This window comes from Cherax quadricarinatus, chromosome 20 (genome assembly GCF_038502225.1).
Source record: "Cherax quadricarinatus isolate ZL_2023a chromosome 20, ASM3850222v1, whole genome shotgun sequence".
Lineage (NCBI taxonomy): Eukaryota > Metazoa > Arthropoda > Malacostraca > Decapoda > Parastacidae > Cherax > Cherax quadricarinatus.
Window position 1 is genome coordinate 72,081 of NC_091311.1, and position 24,563 is coordinate 96,643.

A 24,563-nucleotide genomic window follows, 5' to 3' on the forward strand; every position below is an offset into this window, starting at 1 on the left:
AAAGCAAGAGCAAGTCGTGCACATTTTGCTAGTGTAATTACCCAAGTTAAATATCAGAGTACTTGCTGCTGAGTCCTAGCTATTAACAAGCACAACAACAACTTCAGATTCCAAGTTAAATATCAGAGTACTTGCTGCTGAGTCCTAGCTATTAACAAGCACAACAACAACTTCACATTCAGGAGCTACCATCTAGATATGATAATTACCACAAGAGAAAACCTACCTCGAGTTGGTGGAAGCTGATGAGGTTGGTGGCTTCTTACCCTCCAGTGAGGCCAGGTGAGCCTCTAGAGCATCCAGCAGACTACTGGGGGCCTGAAGCAAGACATATATTACAATCATTTTGCTCCTGATTCCACCATAATAAACATAACACTGCACAACATCCCAAAGAACCTATAATACAACAGCATTATGGCAGAGAAAACCAAGATCAAAATATTTCAATATTATTTTACTAAAACATTACAAAAATCTTAAACTGAAAAATAAACCAAATTTTACATTTCATGCTAATCACACTATATTTAAAAATTACTAAATTTAAAAACCTATCTTTTATAGCTAAGCTCACTGCAAAGTACAATAACACAATAAGGCAACTCACCGAGGCTCCTTGTGACCAACGGTTGCATTCAGAGCCCTGGTTCAAGGTCATGCATCACAAACAAAAACAAAAGCACTTCAAATCAGTTATTATAATACAGAAATTGAGGTTAAATGCATTAGATAAATGTCTACAGTGAAACATGCTGTTCAGAAATTGAAGAAGCACCAGAAATTTTGTATGATGTTAATTACATAAATTACTAAGAAAACCCAAGCATACACATCTCTCAACTACATGCTGTTTAACCAACTTTTATTTAGGTTCATATTTTGTAAAAGTCTAGAGATTAAAAAGCAAGCTAAGTTTAATACTGTCTCATGCAAGACAGTGGCATTACATGCACATCAAAATATTATTATGAAAGTGGTACTCTGGTGTAATGTAATAGCTACTGTTTTAAATGTACTGAATACCATAAAACATCTTACTAGCATATCAGTCTATTTCCCCATTTTCTTTCTACCAGTGAGACTTCAGCATTTTTCTGACAAACAGAAATCTGTTTCAATGTTCAGTCTTCTATTTTACAAAAGCCTAACATTTTCCACTATAAGAACTTTCCTCAAACTGAAGTTCAGGTGACATTTTCATATAACTAAGGTCCAAAGACCTGATTTACATTTTTTTTTTTACCTCAACAGCAACCTCCTGCCAAGACAGGGTAGCCCAAAGAAAATATTCATGGTCATCCATTCAATCACCATCTTTCCAGAAATGTGCAAACAATCTGAGTCCCCTCTGACTATAGCATTCCCACCTCCACTGGAAGTATCGACGTATTAATACACCAAAATTCTAGTGGCTTCAAATCAAGCAGGAGAAAGAATGCGAGAGAATGGGTCTCCATGGTCAGTGTGCACCATATAAAAAAAATCGAGGAGCCAGTGGTGCATTGTGGGAATGCCATTTCAGTAATCCACATTCATCATGCCTAGTGGTAAGAAATATCCGACTCCCCGGCAAATCTGGAATTCTTCTCTTCCCAAGTGATGCTCTAACACAGATGGAAGTGTCGGTGAAGATCAATGTCATGGTTCTGAGGAGTTTGTGACCAAAACCACTGCCCAGGATACCAGAAAAATGAAGGAGAATGAAGAATGAAGGAGAAAGAATGAGAGAGAGAATGAGAGAGAAAATGAGAATGAGGGAGAGAATGAGGGAGAATGATAATTAGGTAGGAGGATGGAGGGGAAGTGAGCATCGGACCCTACCGTTTTGATAGGCGGTGTGGGGAGTGAGTAATGATATATGTCATTTTGACAGCTGCCAGACCCTGACTCAGCATATTAGAAGTCCACACACACTCACACAACACAAGGTTGCAGAAGATAATAGCAGTTATATGAAAGTATCCAGTGACTACATATGTGCATATATATTATAGAATAGTAATAAAAAAATTTTTGTATTGTTTGTTTAAACAAGTTTTGTAAACATATTGATAATTATATTTGTGTGCTTAGTGTGTTGTATACAATGAGTGTATATATGTACATTACACCTTACATGAAAAAATAAAGAAGTGGAAAAAGCAAGATACCTTCGAATGGGAGTAAAAAAAAGTTTACCGGGTGAGCGGCATTCGCTGCTGTTGCCATACGCGGCTCATTTTCTGCCAACTTTATGCCTCTGTATCTTGCTAAGTACTGATGGCAAAATTTTTTTTCTAGGGCTTTAAACAATCAGGAAAATCATCTTAACATTTTCTTAGGAAAAAACAGTTTTTTTTTTTCGAATATTTTTTGACACCAGGAGACACTTCAGGATTTGGGGTTTCGACAATCAAAGGGTTAATCCTTTCAGGGTGGAGAGGCAAAATTTCAAGGGGTGCCCCAGTGTCCAAGAAATTTTGAAAAAAAAAAAAAAAAAAAAAAAAATTATTACAGAATTAAAGATAATATTTTTGTGAAGGTAATAAAACAAAAAAATTTCTGATCAGTACTTACCGAGATTGAGGTGAGAAGTTGACCCAAAATGACCGGGTGGCGGCAACATCAGTGACTTCCGCAAAACTGCATTTCATTCTAATTTTTTTCTTTTTCTAGTAACATTTGTGGCCTGTGAGACCAATACTGTACATAATGTATATATATACACTCACTGTAATGAACACAACTGCACTAAAATTATAATACTGTTTACCAATATTGTTTACAACATGCACAAATGTTTTATAATACTAATCTACATTATATATTTACGTATGTACAGTCAATGGACATGTTTCTAGAACTGCTGCAGCCAGTGGAAGTCCTTGAAACAAGGTACCATGCACAGAGGTACCTTACATTCCTCGCACAAACCTAGTCTCTTTGCGTCTTTGTTGCCGTCGTTTTGTTTGTGCACAGACAACACATCTCTTCTGAGCAAATTTCTTCTTAGTTGCAGGAAGCTGTATTATGAAGTGATCACCTTCCCTCCTCAAACGCTTGAGTATATCCTGAGGAGTTCGAGGACAGTTTTGTATAGCAGGTATTGTTACTTGGTACTTCATTATGCGTTGTCTGACAACAGAAAAACAAAATTCATCATACAGTGGTCTGTTCCCGGTCTTTATTTGGTACATATTATATGCATTGAGCACTGAAATCTCCACGAGATGAAAGAAAAGTTTCATATACCACTTGTAACTCTTACGAACACAATCAACAAAACCAATCTGCATGTCACATTTGTCAACCAAACGCATGTTTTGTGTATAATCAATCACTGTCATTGGTTTTCGAATAAGTTCATTAGTCACTATCAACTTTGCCACTGTCTTGCATTTCGTTAGGTGAATGGTTGTCAACAATCTGACATCTCGGGTCATGCCACCGTAATGCCATGATGTCATTGGCAGTAAACACCTGCACCTCACCAGCACGAGTGCCTGCATTGAACCTGGGCATATGTTTACGATTAGAACGCACTGTGCCACCACACATCTGTCATGTTCGCTCACAAGAAATCACTGAGTAAAGGGCTTGTGTACCAGTTATCAGTATATAATGTATGCCCCTTACCAAGATAAGGTGCCATCATGTTTCTCACTATGTCACCTGAGATACCCAATAACATCCTGTTATCTTTCAATGTTTTACCTCCCATGTATACAATAATATCCAATACCAGGCCACTGTCACAGTCACAGAGTACAAACAGTTTTATACCAAAGTGTTTCCTCTTGCTCGGTATATACTGCTTGAACGACAGTCTACCTTTGAACAAAATCAAAGACTCGTCAATTACAAGATTCTCGAATGGATAAAAGTACATATTGAACTTTTGTTTCAGATACATAAAAACATTTCTAATCTTGTATAACCTGTCACTTCTGTCAGGCCTGGTTTTGACAGAGAAGTGCAACATGATTTCACTGAGGGCCGGGGTACAAATTAGCCGATCTGTGGACCAGTATGATTTTTTATTATGCTTATAGACACGAGGCATAAGCATTATTGTTGCAAAAAACAAATACATTTCAGCCACAGTTGTCTCTTTCCACTGGTGTAGTCTTGACTATGGTGATATGATCCTATTTGCCATGGTGTACTCAAAATATTTGTTACTTTCCCTAACAATAATTTCCATCAAGGGCTGGTCAAAGAACAGTTCAAAGAATTCCAGTTCATTTGCAGTGTTTCCAAGGGAACAAGCTGGTAGGATTCCACTGAGATTCATCAAACTGATGGGGATTGGGAACAAAATTGGGATTTTGCTGCCAATCCCAGATGCGGTTTGCTGGTGGATACTGGACATCATAAGCTGGTTGTGGTGGTAGTTGTAGTTGTAGTGTGGTGTGGTGTTGTGTGGTGTTGGACACGACTCCGCTTTGTCCTTGAGCTGAGGAGTCAGCAGCGTGGGTCCCAGCCTGGGCTGGCGAGTCATGCATGGCCGTGGCACTACCATCACCACTACCACCATCACCACCAATACCACCACCTATTGATGCCTGTGGTCTATCCATGCCAAGTGTAGCCACATTATCCTCACTTTCACTGTCTATTCCTGGTGTAGGGCCACGGGATGTACTCCAGGATGTACTCCATCCCCTGGGCACTACATAGGGAACACTACTCGAGCGCATGCAGTGGCGTATATACCGACGCCTCACTGGTGAATATGATTCATCACTATCACTACTCGAATGATAAAAAGAGCAATAAATCACAATCCACATCACTATCATCTTTACTGTAGTCTGAGGCCTGGCTACACGAAAATATTAGTTTTCTCTTGCGACGAGGTACAACTAATGTGACAGAGACGTGCCCACACCAGAGGTAGAAGGTTGAGGATTGTCAAGATTTTCTGCACTAATTTCAGTATCCTGGTCATTGCTTTCAGTCACTAATTGATCAAAGCCATTGAATTCTTCTTCTTTTCCACTTCAATCAGAGTCAGAACTATCAGTTACGAAGAGGAGAGTCCCAATTCGCCTCAAAGTGCGAGCTGCCTTGCGGCGAGGCATGGTGAACAAAGGTTACTGAGGCGGTATTCCCACAATGCCATGCAGGCGCCTAGAATTTTTGTTTATGGCACACACACATCACACAGACCTGTTGTCTCAGATGTAAGCCTACCAGCCTTCTCGCGCTAAATTTGACGCCGCTAGAATTTTGGCATAGATCTACGGTTTGGACCCTGAAAGGGTTAAAATCCTTCAACGTATATTACTGAACATCCATTCAATAAAAAATAAAATCATGCATGTTATAAAATTCTCTTGAGATTTTATGTCTGAGAGAAATATGGTTGCTGGAGTCTGATATAGCAGTGGTTACAGCAGCTTTTCCCAGGTCCTTTTCAGTTTACCATTTTCCAAAGTCAACTGGTGCTCAGTGTGTTCATAACAGTATACCAATTGGTCAACCTGTAATGTTATTTGAGTAATGGAAGTAACAGCAGACTGACTGATGGTTATGCATCGTCCTGACACCCATGAACGCAAGAAACATACCAGTGACAGGGAGATATTGGTCACTTTCAGACCAAAAGTGACTTGAAACAAGTCTCACATGGAGAAAATATTTTATTTTTTGACTATTTTCCTGAGGAACGCTCAAAGCACCACTATTTCCCTTCCAGTGTGTTTTATGAGGCTTTTAAAAAGTCTGTTTCAATTACTTGGATGGTCTAAACTACAACCAATCATTCTTAGCTATATTTTACTTGTGTGATTCAAATTTAATTTTTTATTTCTATTATGCTGTACAAAGATAATATAGTTTACACATAATAAAACACAGTTAGGCACCAAAGAAAGCTACTAGTATGCAATGCATTTCAAGCAAACTAATTCTAATGCTTAAATTAGTTAAGAATTAGACAGACCATTATGGAGAATTTTTTATGCAGTTAATGAATTGAACAATAAGGAAGCTAAATGAACAATGGTACAATTTTTAAAAGTATGACTTATTTCAATAACTACAGTTATATGCATAATAAGAAAGGTAGCTAATGAATGAAAGGTACAATTTTTTAAATTATGATTTATTATTTTAAACTGATTCAACGATCTTCAGTTTTGTGGAATGATTGAATAGAGCTGATGATACAGCAGGTTACTTAGTTACAGTGCATATATAATGGCACAAGGTGAGTACTTAATTTTCTATGGGAGTTGGAGGAAGACTGGAAGAAAAACAGGGACAGAGTTAGACAAGTTGGTTTGTTTGATGTATCTCACTGCTGGTTCAGTTCAGTTAAAGAGATGAGGTGCTTCTTAACAACAGCAGAGGCCTGGGGATGTGACTATTGAATAGAAGAATGATTAGCCCTTTCAGGGTCCAAGGCCCAAATCTGGAGTCACGCACCAGTGTCCAAGATATTTCAAAAAAAAAATTTGTTATTTTTTCTTATGAAATCGTAGAGAATCTTTTTGTGAAGGTAATAAAACAAAAAGTACGAAAATTGGTGGAAAATTGACGAAATTATGCTCTCGCGAATTTTGATGTGTCAGCGATATTTAAGAATCGGCGATTTTGCCGACTTTGACTCCTATTTTAGGCCAATTACATTATTCCAATCAACCAAATTCTTAGCTATTTCACTAGTATTACTTCTATTCTATCGATTGAGCACAAGAAATCGCCAAGTCAACTGTTTCAACTACAAAATAAAGTGATCGGAAATTGTTAATTTGGCCAATTTAACGCAAAGTTCAAAATATTCCAATTTCAAAATAGGGTCCAGAATGAACAATGTAGGCATTCCTGGCACTAAACTAACATTTCCTCTGTTCATTAGTTATGTTTTGAGGCTTTACAAATAAATTCCATTTTGATTTTTTATTCACATAATGAATTTTTATTCACACCAAAAAATAGAAGATTCACTGTTATGCAATACTGTAATAATTGTATAAATATCATCACCATATTTGTGAATGTATATTAGACCCACCAGCTGGCGTGTATTAGACGTGTAAGGTCGTTTGTTTACTCTTGAATATCGGCAAAAATTTAACATTTCCGCTACTTTGAGCTCAGTTTCAAGCCATTTCCAATGCTAAAACCAATCAAAATCATCTCTATTTCTGTAATATGTCTTCCATTCTATCAAATGAGACCAAGAAATCGCAAATACAACTATAAAAAACATACGAAAAAACACTGCAAAGTTGCTGTTTTAATCGAAAAATCATGATTTCATTTTTTTTCTCTCATTATGTACAGTGTGCTGCAGGATCTGTTTTATGTGGTGCACACATACCACATAGATGTATTCTCTCATATCTAGGCCCAAATGTACCACTCACAGTTTATCAGAGTGAGCTGAGCTCATGGCGTAGAACTACGGTTTGGACCCTGAACGTAAAGCCGTAGATCTACGGGACGGACCCTGAAAGGGTTAGTGGCAGGAATGCCTACAGTGTTGATTTGTGGACTGTTGCTAGGACTGGAATTCATTGAGTTGTGTGTAAAATTTGCTAAATTACCAACTTCTGTGCACTTACTAAGATTATCCGGACAGTTAAATCAATAGAACAGAAGGCATACTATCGAAATATCCAGGAACTGGTTCTGTTTGAGCAATGTAACTGGCCTCAAGGTGTGCAAAATTGCCTATGAATAAATTGTGCCCAGATCAGTTTCATGCCTGTGTAATTCTGAAAGTTTATTATCAAATTCAATACTTTTGTGTCAATGCCTTCAGAAAAAGATTCTCTGCTTAGAAGATAAAATTCTTACTTTTTTGTTGAAAAAATCATAACAGTGAGTGATTTAACCCTTTTAGGGTTGGTGCCGTACTAGTACAGCTTGCACGCCAGGGTTGGTGCCATACTAGTACACGTGAATTCTAGCTGCTTCAAATTAAGCGGGAAACAGCTGGTAGGCCTAGATGCAAGAGAATGGGTGTGCATGGTCGGTGTGCGTGGTATAAAAAAATTCTGGGACCCAGTGGCGCATTGTGGGAACGCCATTTTAGTATACCTTGTTCACCATGCCTCGCAGTAAGAAGCTCCTCACTCCTCGGCGAATTGGGACACTTTTGTTTCCCAGTGACAGTTCTAATACAGATGGAAGTGCCAGTGAAGTTGAGTTTCAAGGTTTTGATGAGGTTGTAACCAAAACTAATGACCATATACCAGTGAGGAAAACCCAGACGACCCTCAGCCTTCCACCTCTGGTGCTGGGCCTTCTTGTTCACGTTCAGTTGTACCAAAACCAAAAAGGAAACTCCTATTTTCCCATACCCCAGACTCAGATGTGAGCATTGGTGATAATAGTCATAGTGAATATGAACTACAAGCTCTTGAAAACAGTTCCAGTAGTGATATTAAAGTGGAATATTCTCCAGTGAAGCATCAGTATATACAATGGTATATGTGCTCTGGTAGTGTGCCATATGCTATTCCAAGGGAAAGGAATACATCTTGGAGTACATCCCGTGGCTGTACAACAGGAACAGATAGTGAAAATGAAGATGATCATGTTGTAATTGGGATGGAAAATGTGCATGGTGGCGGTAGTGGTGATGCCAGCCGTGAGGCACCAGCAGTGGGCCATGCTGCCACCCACGCCGCTGCCTCAGATGATCTACAACAAAGGCCACCATCCCCCACCCACCCACCACACCAGCCTCCACAACCACAACCTCCAAAACCACAACTACCTGTCAATATCCAGTACCCACCAGCAGACCGCACCTGGGATTGACAGGAAGCTGCCAATTTTGTTCCAAATCCCCATTAGTTTGATGAGAGCCAAAGTGGAATACGACCATCTCGTACACTTGAGAACAATGCCAGTAAACAGGAATGTTTCGAGTTATTCTTTGACAGACCCCTGATGGAAATTATTGTCAGGGAAAGCAACAGATACTTCAAGTACACCATGGCAAGCACAATACTTTCGCCAAACTCACACCTACACCAGTGGAAGGAGACAACTGTGGCTGAGATGTATCTTTTGTTTGCCACAATAATGCTGATGCCTCATGTGTATAAGCACAGTGCGAAATCATACTGGTCGACAGACTGCCTGATTGCAACCCCAGGTTTCAGTGATATAATAGGAGTGAATCGATTTGTGCTACTATTACTTATGCTTCACTTTTCAGACAAAACCAGGCCTGACAGAAATGACAAGTTATATAAGATTAGGAATGTGTTTGTGTATGTGAAACAGAAATTCCATATGTATTTTTATCCCTTCAGGAAGCTTGTTATTGATGAGTCTGATTTTGTTCAAAGGAAGACTGTCATTCAAGCAGTATATACCAAGCAAGAGGAAATGCTTTGGTATAAAGTTGTTAGTGCTTTGTGATTGTTACAGTGGTCTGGTATTAGATATAATTGTGTACACGAGATACCAGGAAGTTACTGGGTATCTCCGGTGATGTGGTTAGAGCAATGATGGAACCATATCTTGGCAAAGGACATATATTATATACTGATAATTGGTACACAAGCCCCTTACTCAGTGATTTCTTGCGAGTGAACATGACAGATGTGCGTGGCACAGTGCGTGCAAATCGTAAATATATGCCCAGGTTCGACGCTGGCGCTCATAGAGGTGAGGTGCAGGCTTTTGCTGCCAATAACATCATGGTATTTTGGTGGCATGACAAATGAGATGTCACACTGTTGTCATCAGTTCACTCTAATGAAATGGCAAACACTGGCAGGCAGCATAGAGACAGCAATGAACCCATTCTAAAACCTGCAGCTGTGAATGATTACACCTTCAATATGCATTCAGTGGACAAACGAGATGCAGATTGGGTTTGCTGATTGTGTTCGCAAGAGTTATAAGTGGTACATAAAACACTTTTTCCATATTTTGGACATTTCCATGCTCAATGCTTATAATATACGTATATAAGATGAGGACCAGAAACAAACCACCATATGGCAAATTTTGTTTGTCTGTCATCAGACAAATAATAATCAAGTACCAAGGAACAGTACCTGCAATAGAAAACTGCCCACAAAATTATCAACAACTACCTTCTCATCTGAAGCAAGGTGATCACTTCCTAACAAAACTGCATGCTACTGCTTTCAAGAAAAAGGCTCAGAAGAGGTGTTAATAATAATAATAATAATAATAATAATAATAATAATAATAATAATAATTAATTAGTTTATTTCTTTGTAAAGGTTACAATGTGTAATTACAATTTTGATTTGCTAAGTACAGTGGACCCCCGCATAACGATTACCTCCGAATGCGACCAATTATGTAAGTGTATTTATGTAAGTGCGTTTGTACGTGTATGTTTGGGGGTCTGAAATGGACTAATCTACTTCACAATATTTCTTATGGGAACAAATTCGGTCAGTACTGGCACCTGAACATACTTCTGGAGTGAAAAAATATCGTTAACCGGGGGTCCACTGTACATGTCAAGGCATTTCGGGCAAACTAATCTTAATACAGTGGACCCCCGGTTAACAATATTTTTTCACTCCAGAAGTATGTTCAGGTGCCAGTACTGACCGAATTTGTTCCCATAAGAAATATTGTGAAGTAGATTAGTCCATTTCAGACCCCCAAACATACACGTACAAACGCACTTACATAAATACACTTACATAATTGGTCACATTCGGAGGTAATCGTTATGCGGGGGTCCACTGTACATAGTAACTAATTAAAACTAGATAAGGTAATGGTACATAGTAATTATTACTTAAAACTAAACATAGAATAGTGGTTATCTGTTTTACAATCTTGTTTGGACTTAATAAATCTTATGTACACTTAGTACAAAATCTAATTTACAAAGAATGGTGCAGGTGGTAATATTTTATGAAATGGCAGAATTAAAAGCCAGGAGGTCACATGATAAAACTAGCCAGTAGATGTTTGGTTGATTTGGTTAATGTGAGACAAGATGATTTTTTAGCAGAGTCCTAAATTTATAAGTTGACTGGGGATCCTCGACTTGTTCTGGTAGCGAGTTCCAGATCTTTGGACCTTTTATGTGCATAGCGTTCTTGCATAGTGAGAGTTTTGCTCGAGAGATGTTGAAAAGTGCCTTATGCCTTGTATTGTGATTGTGCATTCTGTTGTAACTGTCGAGTAATAGTTTTTTTTTTTTGGGGGGGGGGGGATTTACAGTGGAGTTTAAAGTTCTGTATATGTAGTAGGCACAATAATAAATAACAAAAAAAGGCACAATACCATGACTGGAACGATACACAAATAACCCGCACATAGAAGAGAGAAGCTTACGACGACGTTTCGGTCCGAGTGACTTTGTAAATGGTCCAAGTCGGACTGAAACGTCGTCGTAAGCTTCTCTCTTCTATGTGCGGGTTATTTGTGCACAATAATAAAAGTGTATGTCTTGTATATTTAGCAAGTTGAGTCTTTTGAAAAGTGGTGGGGTTTGTTGTCTAGCACAGGAGCTGGTTATCACCCGCACAGCAGCTTTTTGTTGGATTAAGGGTCTAAGGTGGCTGGCTGTGGTAGAGCCCAAGGCACAGATACCATAGGTGAGGTAAGGATATATTAGAGTGGTACAAGGTATGGAGAGTCGTTTGTGGTACATAATAGTGTATCTTGGAAAGGATTCCTACTGATTTGGAAATTTTCTTGGCTATGTGATGGGTATGGGACTGAAATTTAAAATCACAGTCAAGGAGAAGACCTAGAAATTTGCCCTCCATGTGTCTTGATATAGGGGAACCAATTAACAGTATGTTGAGTTGAATATTTGAAGCTCTGTTGCCAAACAGCATGAAGCAAGTTACGTCTGTGAACATACAAAAAAAAAAAAAAAACACAACAACGCAGACACACTCATTTTGTGTGTGAGGAGTGTAAAACACCACTGTGCATGACACCATGTTTCAAAGACTTCCACAGGCTGCAGAACTTCTAAAAACATGTCCTGTGACTGTATATGCATATATAAAATATAGGAAAATAGTAATAAACAACATTTTGTATTGCTCGTTTGTGTAAGTTTTGTAAACAAAATAGTGACAACAGTGTTTGTGCAGTTATTGTGTAGTATAGAAAAAGAAATAACTTACAAAATAGTGTTCATATATATCTCACAGGCCATAAAAGTTACTTGAAAAAAAAAATTAAAAAATAAAAGAAAACAGTACCGAAGAAAGAAAAACTAATACCGGGTGGCCGGCAGTCGGCGATGTTACAGTATGCCGGTTATTTTCTGTCAACTTCATGCTGCCATATCTTGGTAAGTATCGATAGCAAAAATTTTTTCTTCAGCCTATATTTAGAAAAAAAAAAAAATCTGTATTTTCATAAGAATTTTTTTTTTTTCAAACTTTTACCGACCCTGAGAACAGGGTTGGGAGAGGGCCTGCCAACCCTGAAAGGGTTAATGACAACATTTCAGGTTTCAGGAGCTGCCTAGAGTATAACAGTCCTGGTATCATCCTTAACCCCTCAACTGTCGCAACCCCAAATCCTGAAGTGTCTCCTGGTGTTGAAAATTTTTTTGGGAAAAAAAAAAAAAAATCTTATGAAATGATAGAGAATCTTTTCCCAATGGTAATGACACCAAAAGTACGATATTTACGAATTGGTGATTTTGCCCACTTTGAGCCCTATTTTTGGCTAATTCCATTGTACCACTCAATCAAACTCATAGCTATTCCTTTAGAACTCCATTTGTTCTATCGATTGAGTACAAGAAACTGCCCATTTACCAATTTAAACTACCCAATAACGTGGTCAGAAATCTGCAATTTGGCCAATTTCACGCAAATTAATAAATATGCCAATTTCAAAATAGGGTCCAGAATGAACAATGCAGACATTCCCAACTCTTAAATAACATTTTCTTTGTTCATCAGTCATGTCTCCAGACCCTCTGATATTACTCTTGCTTTCTATTTTGAATTTTTATTCAAACAAAAAATAGAAGATTTACTGTTATGCAGACTAATTCAATGTTGTAATAATTGTATAAATAATGTCAACCCATTCATGACTGCATATTAGAATTGCTAGATGAACATTTATTGGACAATGACATCATTTGTTTACTTTTGAACATTGGCAAAAACCAAACATTTCCCCTACTTTGAGCTCCATTTCAAGGTTTTTTTCATAGTAAAACCAATCAAAATCACCTCTATTTCTACATTTTCCATTCTATCAAATGAGACCAAGAAAACGAGAATACAACCATGAATACTTTATGAAAATACACCGCAAAGTCGGCGTTTTAATAAAAAAAATGGTCAGTTTTTTTTTCTCTCATTATACACTGCGTGCTGCAGGATTTTTTTTATATGGTGCACACTGACCACACAGACCCATTATCTCACATGTGGGCCTACCAGCTTTCTCCTGCTTGACTTGAAGCCGCTAGAATTCTTGAGTATACAGTGGACCCTCAACTAACGGCGGCATCAAGTAATGGCGAATTTGTCTAACGGCGCTCTCTGGCATAAAAAAAATGGCTCTACCAATGGCGAAAAACTCATCTAACGAAGTTCGTCCTGAACTTGTCCATGGGGGCCGGTGTGTGGCCTGAGCAGGCCCAGCCACTCCAAGACTCCATGTACAGCCAGTGTACCAGTGTTTACAAGCCATTTTGGTTGATTCCAAGTGTACCTGCGACATATTTTCTATTATTCCAGTGTTTTCAGTGCTTGTAACCGCTAATATGCCACCATGGGCCCAAATAAAGTTTATAGTGCCAGCCCTGTGATAAAGAAGGAAAGAAACGATAAAATTCAATAAAAAACTCGTAGCAAAGTACCAAAGTGGAGGAGGAAGAGAGAGGGGAGAATGTGCCTTCTGCAGCGATTCATTGATTCTACGATATGTATGATACTAAAGCAGCAGGTACCGATGTACACACATGTACACACATCCAACAACATTGTTGGATGTGTGTACATATGCCGGCCTGCTATCTTCCACTACCCTAAACCTCTGCCAGCATCTCCTCCATCAAACTAACTCATTAACCCTTTCAGGGTCCGTCCCGTAGATCTACGGCTTTACGTTCAGGGTCCAAACCGTAGATCTACGCCATGAGCTCAGCTCACTCTGATAAACTGTGAGTGGTACATTTGGGCCTAGATATGAGAGAATACATCTATGTGGTATGTGTGCACCACATAAAACAGATCCTGCAGCACACTGTGTATGAGAGAAAAAAAAATGAATTCGTGATTTTTCGATTAAAACAGCAACTTTGCAGTGTTTTTTCGTATGTTTTTTATAGTTGTATTTGCGATTTCTTGGTCTCATTTGATAGAATGGAAGACATATTACAGAAATAGAGATGATTTTGATTGGTTTTAGCACTGGAAATGGCTTGAAACTGAGCTCAAAGTAGCAGAAATGTTAAATTTTTGCCGATATTCAAGAGTAAACAAACGACCTCACATGTCTAATACACGTCAGCTGGTGGGTCTAATATACATTCACAAATACGGTGATGATATTTATACAATTATTACAGTATTGCATAACAGTAAATCTTCTATTTTTTGGTGTGAATAAAAATTCATTATGTGAATAAAAAATCAAAATGGAATTTATTTGTAAAGCCTCAAAACATAACTAATGAACAGAGGAAATGTTAGTTTAGTGCCAGGAATGCCTACATTGTTCATTCTGGAGCCTATTTTGAAATTGGAATATTTTGAACTTTGTGTTAAATTGGCCAAATTAACAATTTCCGATCACTTTATTTTGTAGTTGAAACAGTTGACTTGGCGATTTCTTGTGCTCAATCGATAGAATAGAAGTAATACTAGTGAAATAGCTAAGAATTTGGTTGATTGGAATAATGTAATTGGCCTAAAATGGGAGTCAAAGTCGGCAAAATCGCCGATTCGTAAATATCTCTGACACATCAAAATTCGCGAGAGCATAATTTCGTCAATTTTCCACCAAATTTCGTACTTTTTGTTTTATTACCTTCACAAAAAGATTCTCTACGATTTCATAAGAAAAAATAACAAATTTTTTTTTTGAAAATTCTTGGACACTGGTGCGTGACTCCAGATTTGGGCCTTGGACCCTGAAAGGGTTAAACTAACATCTCCAAGATAAGTGTAAATATAAAAGTGTGAGCATAAAAGTAAATATATTAAGTGTAAATATAAAAGGACCCCAATGGAAATACACATCACTGACATTTTTGGGTTATCCTAGGTACTTTACACATACAGTGGACCCTCGACTAACGCTATTAATCCGTTCCTGAGAGCTCATCGTTAGTCAAAATTATCGTTAGTCAAGTTAATTTTCCCCATAAGAAATAATGGAAATCAAATCAATCCGTGTAGGACACTCCAAAGTATGAAAAAAAAATTGTTTTTACCACATGAAATTTATACATGAAATATTAATTTTAATACACACAAACTGAAGAAGACATGCACAGTTACATGACACTTACCTTTATTGAAGATCAGGTGATGACTGATGGGATGGGAGGAGGGAGAGTGTGTTGATGGTCTTAGTGTTTAGAAGGGGAATCCCCTTCCATTAGGACTTGAGGTGGCAAGTCCTTTTCTGGGGGTTACTTCCCTTCCCTTTAAATCTCTCAAACCAACCTTTGCTGGCCTTAAATTCACTCACATCACCACTAGTTGCTGGCATTTTTTTAATTAAATCATGCAACTTCCTAGCCTTTTCACATTTGATCGCTTGAGAGATGCTATCTCCTGCTATCTGTTTTTTTCGTTTATCCACACCAATAACAGTCTCTCAACATCTTCTATCACTTGCAATCTCAGTTTCGAAAACATAGTTGCACCTTTGGCAAGAACAGCTTCCTTGATTGCCATTTTCTTGCCCACAATAGTAGCGATGGTTGATTGGAGTTTTGTGTACAACCTGGCCAGCTCGGAGACACACACTCCACTTTCATACTTAGCAATGATCTCTTTCTTCATATCCATAGTAATTCTCACCCTTTTTGCTGTAGGGTTGGCACTAGAAGCTTTCTTGGGGCCCATGGTGACTTATTTTGCAGATGCAATCACTAAAAAGGCTGTGATAATATGAAATGTTCCGATTGTATGCTTGGAAGTGACCGCGGTGGCTGGCTGACTTGTAAACACTGGCCAGAAGTGGACGCATCTCAGATGGAAGGAATAGTGTTGGTCGAGTTTTTTAGCGCTAGTCTAGGCAAAATTTTTGCGTTAAAATGTATCGCTAGTCGGATTTATCGTTAATCGATGCCATCGTTGGTCGAGGGTCCACTGTATGCTGCTATGTATGATAATCTATGTATGCCTATCATCCGACTTACGACCTGCTTAACATACGACCATTCGACTTACAACTTTGTTTTCTACGCCAAATTTCTGGGAAATAAAACTGTTTGTGTTGTACACAGTTGTTTATCATAAACCTTACAGTATAAAATACAGTACTAAACAGCATAAAAAGTAGAAAATGAAATACCAAAATAAAACAATAAAATAAAATAAAATAAAGTCAGTAGTAAGGTTCAACTTGCATCCATTTCGACTTACGACCGGTTTCTCGGAAACGAACTCGGTCGTAAGTCGGATGGTCCCTGTATTTAGATAAAGGTAGGGAAGTTTCATTGCATTTATGGATTCAGAAATTGCATATGATAGTAGACAGGGAGGCAGTTTGGCAGATGTTGCAAGAGTATTGAAAAGGTAACGAAGAATTTTTATGAGGATAGTGAGGCTCAGGTTAGGGTATGTAGGAGAGAGGGAGGTTACTTTCCAGTAAAAGTAGGTCTTAGACGGGAATGTGTAATGTCACCAAGGTTAACATATTTATGAGCGGGGTTGTATAAGAAGTACAGTGGACCACCGCCTTACGATATTAATCCATTCCTGAGAGCTTATCATTAGCTGAAATTATCATTAGCTGAAATTATCATTAGCCGAATTAATTTTCCCGATAAGAAATAATGGAAATCAAATTAATCCGTTCTTGACAGCCCAAAGTATGAAAAAAAAAAATTTTACCATGTGAAATATTATTTTTAATACACACAAACTGAAGAAGACATGCACAATTACTACTCTAAGAACAGAATACATGACACTTACCTTTATTGAAGATCTGGTGATGATTGATGGGATGGGAGGAGGGGAGTGTGTGGAAGTTATTGTTTAGAAGGGGAATCCCCTTCCATTAGGACTTGAGGTAGCAAGTCCTTTTCCAGGGTTACTTCCCTTCTTTTAATGCCACTAGGACCAGCTTGAGAGCCACTGGACCTCTGTCGCACAACAAATCTGTCCATAGAGCTCTGTACCTCCCATTCCTTCAAGACTCTCCTAAAATGGGCCATAACATTGTCATTGTACAAGTTGCCAACATGGCTTGCAGTAACTGTGTGAGGGTGATTTTCATCCGTAAGGGTTTGCAGTTCTACCCACTTTGCACACATTTCCTTAATCTCTTTTTTCAATTCCATACTAATTATCACCCTTTTTACCACAGGGATGGCACTAGAAGCTTTCTTGGGGTCCCTGGTGACTTATTTTGCAGTTACAAGCACTAAAAACACTGGGATAATGTGAAATGTACCGAATGCATGCGTAGATGCGGCCGCACTGGCTGGCTTTTAAACACTGGTGCTGAGGCCACACGTGGGACGCGTCCCGGACGAATCACGCAAGGTGAGTTTTTTATCGTGAGGCAAGGCAAAATTTTTGTGTTCAAATGCTTCGTATGGAGGATTTAACGTAACGCGATGCGTTTGAAAGGTGGGTCCAATGTATGTGCTAGGGTGTAGGGGAGAGGGGTAGGATAAAATTATGGGGAATCAAATACAAAATGGTAGTTGATACTGTGCTTTTGGGAGATTCTAAAGAAAAGTTGCAAAGGTTAGTGGATGGGAGGGTGTGCAGAGGTAGAAAGTGAACATAGTTAAGAATAAAGTGATGACGGTATCAAACAATTTAGATAAAGAAAAATTGGATATCACAATGGAGAGAGACCCTGACAGTCTTCAAGCTGGCACTGGACAAGCACCTAAAGTCGGTTCCTGACCAGCCGGGCTGTGGCTCGTACGTTGGTTTGCATGCAGCCAGCAGTAACAGCCTGGTTGATCAGGCTCTGATCCACCAGGCGGCCTGGTCACAGACCGGGCCGCGTGGGCGTTGACCCCCGGAACTCTCTCCTGGTAAACTCTCTCTCCAGGTCTCCAGAGAGGGAGCATGGAAGAAGTGAATGTGTTTATATATTTGGGAGTTGACTTGTCAGCAGATGAGTTTATGAAGGATGAGGTTAACCATAGAATTGATGAAAGAAACAAAAAACATTATCCATGGAGGCAAAGAGGGGAATGTACGAGAGTATAGTGCTACCGGCACTCTTGAATGGGTGTGAAGCGTGGGTTGTAAATGCAGCATTGAGGAGGCAGCTGGAGGCAGTAGAGATGTCGTGTCTAAGGTCAACGTTTGGTGTAAATATTATGCAGAGAATTCGTAGTGTGGAAATTAGGAGGAGGTGTGGAATTACTAAAAGTATTAGTCATAGGGCTGAAGAGGGGTTGAGGTGGTTTGGTCATTTAGAGAGAATGGAACAAAGTAAAATGACTCGGAGGGCATATAAATCTGAGGGAAAGGAAGGCGGGGTAGAGTTCGTCCTTGAAAAGGTTGGAGGGACGGGGGGATAAAGGTTTTGTGGGCAAGGTTTTGTGGGCTTGGACTTCCAGCAAGCTTGCTTGAGTGTGTTTGATAAAATGAATGGAGACGAATGGTTTTGGGGACTTTATGAGCTATTGGAGTGTAAATAGGGTAATATTTTTTGAAGAGATTCAGGGAAACCGGTTAGCCTGGGGTATACCTGGAGAGGTATACTCCCCGGCCCAGGGGCGTTGACCCCCGCGGCCTGTTCTGTGACAAGGCTTCATGGTGTATCAGGGCCTGATCAACCAGGCTGTTACTGTTGGCTGCACACAACGCGACGTACGAACTACAGCCCAGCTGGTCAGGTACTGACTCTAAGTGACTGTCCAATACCACCTTGAAGACAGCCATAGGTCTATTGATTATCCCTCTTATGTATGCTGGGAAGCAGTCGAGCAGTCTTGGGGCCCCTGACAATTAGTGGGTTTTTCTTATCGTCCTAGTGGTGCCCCTGCTTTTCACTGGGGAGGGGATGTTGCATCATCTGCAGTGTCTTTTGCTTTCATAGGAAATGATTTTCATGTGCAAGTTTGGTACTAATCCCTCTAGGATTTTCTAAGTGTATATAATCATGCAGTTAGAATGATGATAAATTCTCACTATAGGCAGCACACTCCACCAATATTCAATACACTAAACCTCCTCACCATACAAAACATCCATACTTACTACTGCACCTATTACATACATAGAACACTTAACTCTGATATTAACCCTCCCCTCAAACATCTCCTTGCCAACCTCAACAGAACACATGACCATAACACAAGGCACAGATCACTCTTTGATGTTCCTCGTGTCCATCTCACACTATGTAAAAACTCAATGCACATAAAAGGCCCTAAAATCTGGAATTCATTACCTGTAAATATAAAAGAAACACTACCTGTTTATAAATTCAAATCTCTTCTCAAAGATCACTTACTCACCCAAAACCAAATAAATACTGAATAACTGAACCTTATAAATTGTATATCTTAAATGTTTCTCACAATTATATCACATAAATGTTAAACCTAAAACCCAATCTAACTATTATTTTTTAAATACACTACCTAACAGAATACTCCATTCTACTGAATGTACAACAATGCATACAACCATAACACCTGTCTTTGTAATACTCACTTGTGCTTTATAGTAACCTGTTTACATTAATGTTTTATCACTGATTTCATCATTGCTTAGTTAATCTTAAGTTAATTTTAAGCCAGCCCGTAATGCTATGCATAGTATAAGTGGCTTTGGCATACTGCTCTTATCTGTATTTGTTGTACCTCTGTATGTGTGCTCAAATTTTTAAATAAATAAATAAATAAATAAATAAATCTCTCCCGCCTGCATTCTGGGGAGTACAGGTTGAGGAACTTTAGGAGTTCCCAGTAATTGAGGTGTTTTATTGCAGTTATGTCTGACATGAAGGTTCTCTGTACATTTTCTAGGTCAGCAATTTCACCTGCCCTGAAAGGTGCTGCTAGCACGCAGCAATATTCTAGCCTAGATAGAACAAGCGACTTGAAGAGTGTCATCATGGGCTTGGCATCCCTAGTTTTGAAGGTTCTCATTAGCCATCCTGTCATTTTTCTAGCAGTTGGGATTGATACAATGTTGTGGTTTTTGAAAGTGATATCCTCTGACATTATCACTCTGGTCTTTTACATTAGTTTCTCACTCTATTGTGTGGTTAGAATTTGTTTTATACTCCGATATAGAAAACATGAAGAAAACTTCATGTTTTCCACATCGGCATAGTTGCTATTTCTCATCAATGAACTTCATGTTTTCTGTGGCCCATTTAAAGATTTGGCTGATGTCCGGCTGGAGTCTTGCAGTGTCTAACGCTTTCAGGGTTTCCGACGCATTTGTACATTATTATTATTATAATCAAAAAGAAGCGCTAAGCCACAAGGGCTATACAGCGCTGCAGGGTAGGGAAGGAAGCAAGGGAATTGGATGGCAGAAGGGAGGGGGGATGATCAGCAGGTTACAGAAAACAGCGGGGCAGGGGATAGTACGGGGGTAGAGGGTAGCAAGAGATACAAGTAGAAAGGGCTGAAAGTATCAAAATTTGTGGAGTAAGTCAGTCGTTGTCAAAAAGTCAATGAGAGAGTCCGGATGAAAGGTGGGTCCATCAGCGAGAAGGGAAGGTAAAGAGAGAGCAGCGGGGCGAAGACGACGACAGAGGTAAATTCTGCGTGCTCGTTGATAAAGTGGGCAGTCCAACAGAATGTGGCTGACTGATAATGGAGCTTGGCAATTCTCACAGAGAGGAGCAAGACGCCTCTCCATGAGATATCCATGAGTAAGACGAGTATGGCCAATGCGAAGACGGGAGAGAGTAGTCTCCCAACCTCGACACTGGTGATAAGAAGACGGCCAGTAACCTATACTCGGTTTAATAGACTGAAGTTTGTTGCCGAGCATAGTAGACCAACGTTGTTGCCAACGGGTGTGAAGGTGGGAAGATATTACAGCAAAATAGTCCGTACATGGAATACCTCTATAAGAAACTGGTAGGTCATGTACTGCTGACCGCGCAGCAGTGTCTGCCTGTTCATTGCCCTGTACGTCAACATGACCAGGGACCCAACAAAAAACAATATCTTTATGCTTAGTAAAGATGCGGCGTAGCCAAAGTTGGATACGGAGGACTAAGGGGTGAGGTGTATCAAATTTTTGTATAGCCTGTAAAGCACTAAGGGAGTCTGAGACAACCACAAATGATGACACAGGCATAGATGCAATACGGATAAGTGCTGTAAGGATGGCATATAATTCAGCAGTAAAAATACTAGCTGAAGATAGTAAATGCCCTTGTACGACGCTGTCCGGAAACACTGCTGCGAATCCTACGCCGTCAGAAGACTTAGAGCCATCTGTGTACACAGCAATGGCATGAGAATGAGAGTGAAAGTGGTCAAGAAAAAGAGAGCGGGAAGCGACCGTAGACATTTGGGCTTTCGAGCAAGGGAGGGAGAAAGAACAGACTCGAACAGCTGGAACTTCCCAGGGGGGTAGGGAAAAGTGTGATGCTACATGTACATAGAAAGGTGGTAGTTGAAGAGAAGACAAGAGCGAATGAAGGCGAAGAGAGAAGGGACGGAGTAAGCAGGGGCGGCGAACAAATAAAGAATGTCTACTAATATCAGTGACCATTCTATAAATGGAAGGATTGCGGAGATCATGAGAGCGTACATAGTAGCGCAGGCAATGGGCATCACGGCGATCGGATAAGGATGGAACGTTCGCTTCTGCATAGAGGCTTTCGACAGGGGAAGAGCGAAAAGCACCAAGGCATAAACGTAATCCTTGGTGATGAATGGGGTTAAGGCTAGAGAGAGTAGCAGGAGATGCCGCTGAATAGATCTGGTCACCATAATCAAGTTTCGATAAAATAAGGGTGGAATGTAGGTGAAGGAGGGTTCGACGATCAGCTCCCCACGAAAGATGAGCAAGGGTTTTAAGAAGGTTCAGCCGGCTGTGACAAGTTGCCTTCAGAGAGGTAATGTGAGGTTTCCAGGATAACCTACGATCAAAGAGGAGGCCCAGAAACTTGACTGTATCACGTTCAGGGATACGTGAGCCATAGAGGTACAAAGGATGATCAGAGATGACAGAGCGTCTAGTGAAAGTGATTTGGTGGGTTTTAGTGCTGGAAAATTTAAACCCATGTGTGGTGGCCCAATTGGAAACACGGTCGACTGCATGCTGGAGAGAAACTGTAAGGAGGTGACAGTCAGCGCCTGCACAGGCAATAGCGAAGTCATCAACATAGAGTGATGACCAAATATTTGATGGAAGACTAGAGGCCAAATCATTAATAGCAAGGAGAAAAAGTGTTGTGCTCAGAACACATCCCTGGGGGACACCTTCAGCTTGGACAAAGTCCGGGGAGAGCACATTATTAACCCGAACACGGAAATGCCTGTCAGTTAAAAAGTTCTTAAGGAAGGATGGTAGATTGCCTCGAAGGCCTAAGGAGTGGGCTTGGGCTAAAATATTATACCTCCAAGTTGTGTCATATGCCTTCTCAAGATCAAAAAATATGGCAATAACTGAGTGGTTATTCGCAAAGGCATTACGAACATACGTATCCAAGCGCAGTAAGGGGTCTATGGTAGAACGTCCCTTACGAAAGCCATATTGACGAGTGGAGAGACTGTTGTGTGTCTCTAAATACCACACTAAACGTCTATTTACTAGACGTTCCATTACTTTGCAAACTGCACTGGTAAGAGCAATGGGACGATAGTGGGAGGTTTCATGTCCCGTAGTGCCTGGTTTGCGGAAAGGGAGAACAATGGCGGATTTCCACAGCTGTGGAAGAACTCCTTGTGACCAAATAAGATTGTAAAGGCGTAATAGGACTGCAAGGGCTGACTGATGTAAATGTTGTAGCATACGAATATGAATGTCGTCGGGCCCAGCTGCCGATGATCGACAAGCTGAGAGTGTTGCCTCCAGTTCTTGAAGTGTAAAAGGCACATTATACTGTTCTTCTCTGAGAGAAGAAAAGTCCAAGGGTGCTAACTCTCTGGCAGACTTTGAGGAAAGAAATGAGGGGCATAGATGGAGTCCCTGAGAAATACGGACCAGATGATTGCCAATTTCATTGGCAACATCTAGTGGGTTTGCTATATCAACACCGGCAACCCGCAGAACAGGAGCCGGGTCAGGAGAATATTTACCACTCAGTTTTCGTACTTTTTTCCAGACTGCACTCATAGAGGAAGCAGAGGTGATGGTGGAGACATAATCTCGCCAGCAAGTGCGTTTAGCGTCACGGATGACACGGCGAGCGATCGCACGCTTCTGTTTAAAATCAAGGAGTCGCTCTGTGGTTCTATTGTACCGGTACCTGCCCCATGCAGCGCGTTTCAAACGTACTGCACGAGCACAAGCAGGAGACCACCAAGGCACGCATTTCTGAGAATGCCTGCTCGAAGTTTGGGGTATAGAATGAGAAGCTGCGGTGAAAACGGAGGATGAGAAGAGGTGTAAAAGCTCATCGATGGAGGACGAAGAAGGAACCTCTTTAAAAACAGTCAGGTGTGAGTAAAGGTTCCAATTTGCCCGATTAAATTGCCAGCGTGGGGTGCGAAGAGGTGACGAATATGAAGGGGAAGTAAGAATGATTGGGAAATGATCACTGTCATGTAAGTCCGGGAGAACAGACCAAGTAAAGTCTAATGCGGCGGAGGAAGAGCAAACTGAGAGATCGATGCAAGAGAGAGCATGAGTCCGAGGATCAAAATGGGTGTGAGTACCTGTATTTAAAACATGGAGGGGGTGGGTGGCAAGAAAAGCCTCTAACTGAATTCCACGGGAATCACAGTGAGACCCTCCCCAGAGGAAATGGTGGGCATTAAAATCACCAAGTAACAGAATTGGTGGCGGTAATGACGAAACAAGGAAGGCAAAATCCGGAATAGATAATGCCCGAGAAGGAGAGAGATATAAAGAACAGAGCGTATACCACCTATGTAAGTGGATACGGGCTGCTGTGTAATGCAGCGAAGTATGAACAAATAGCTGATGGTACGGAATATCAGTGCGGAGAAGAAGGGCACTTTCATTAAAGGTCCCATCAGGAAAAGGATCTGAAGAATACAATAAATTATAGCCTGAGATGTGAGAAATAACAGCAGAGTGTAATTTTGGTTCCTGTAAGCAAACACCAACAGGGGCAAACTGGGAGAGTAACATCTGAAGCTCACCCCGATTACCCCTGAGGCCACGTATATTCCACTGTAAAAAGGCCATGAATGGCAATGATAAGGATACTTGAAATCCGCAGGTAAGGGTTCCTACGGACTAGGAGGGTTAGAAAAGTCCACATGCGGAGGCAGTGGAAAATGTTCAAGCAGCGAAGGAACGGTGCGCTGT

At 40.1% G+C, this 24,563-nt stretch overlaps 1 protein-coding gene across 1 annotated transcript in view; it reads right to left on the reverse strand.

Moving 5' to 3' along the window:
* Positions 1–207: 207 nt before the first annotated feature.
* Positions 208–24,563, reverse strand: part of lap (phosphatidylinositol-binding clathrin assembly protein lap) — a 319,918-nt gene continuing 295,562 nt past the window's right edge. The window contains exons 8-9 of the mRNA XM_070086861.1: positions 611–646; positions 208–318 (exon numbers count right to left, since the gene is read on the reverse strand). Of these exons, the coding sequence (XP_069942962.1) occupies positions 223–318; positions 611–646 (132 nt within the window). The 3' untranslated portion in view covers positions 208–222. The remainder of the gene's footprint in view (positions 319–610; positions 647–24,563) is intronic.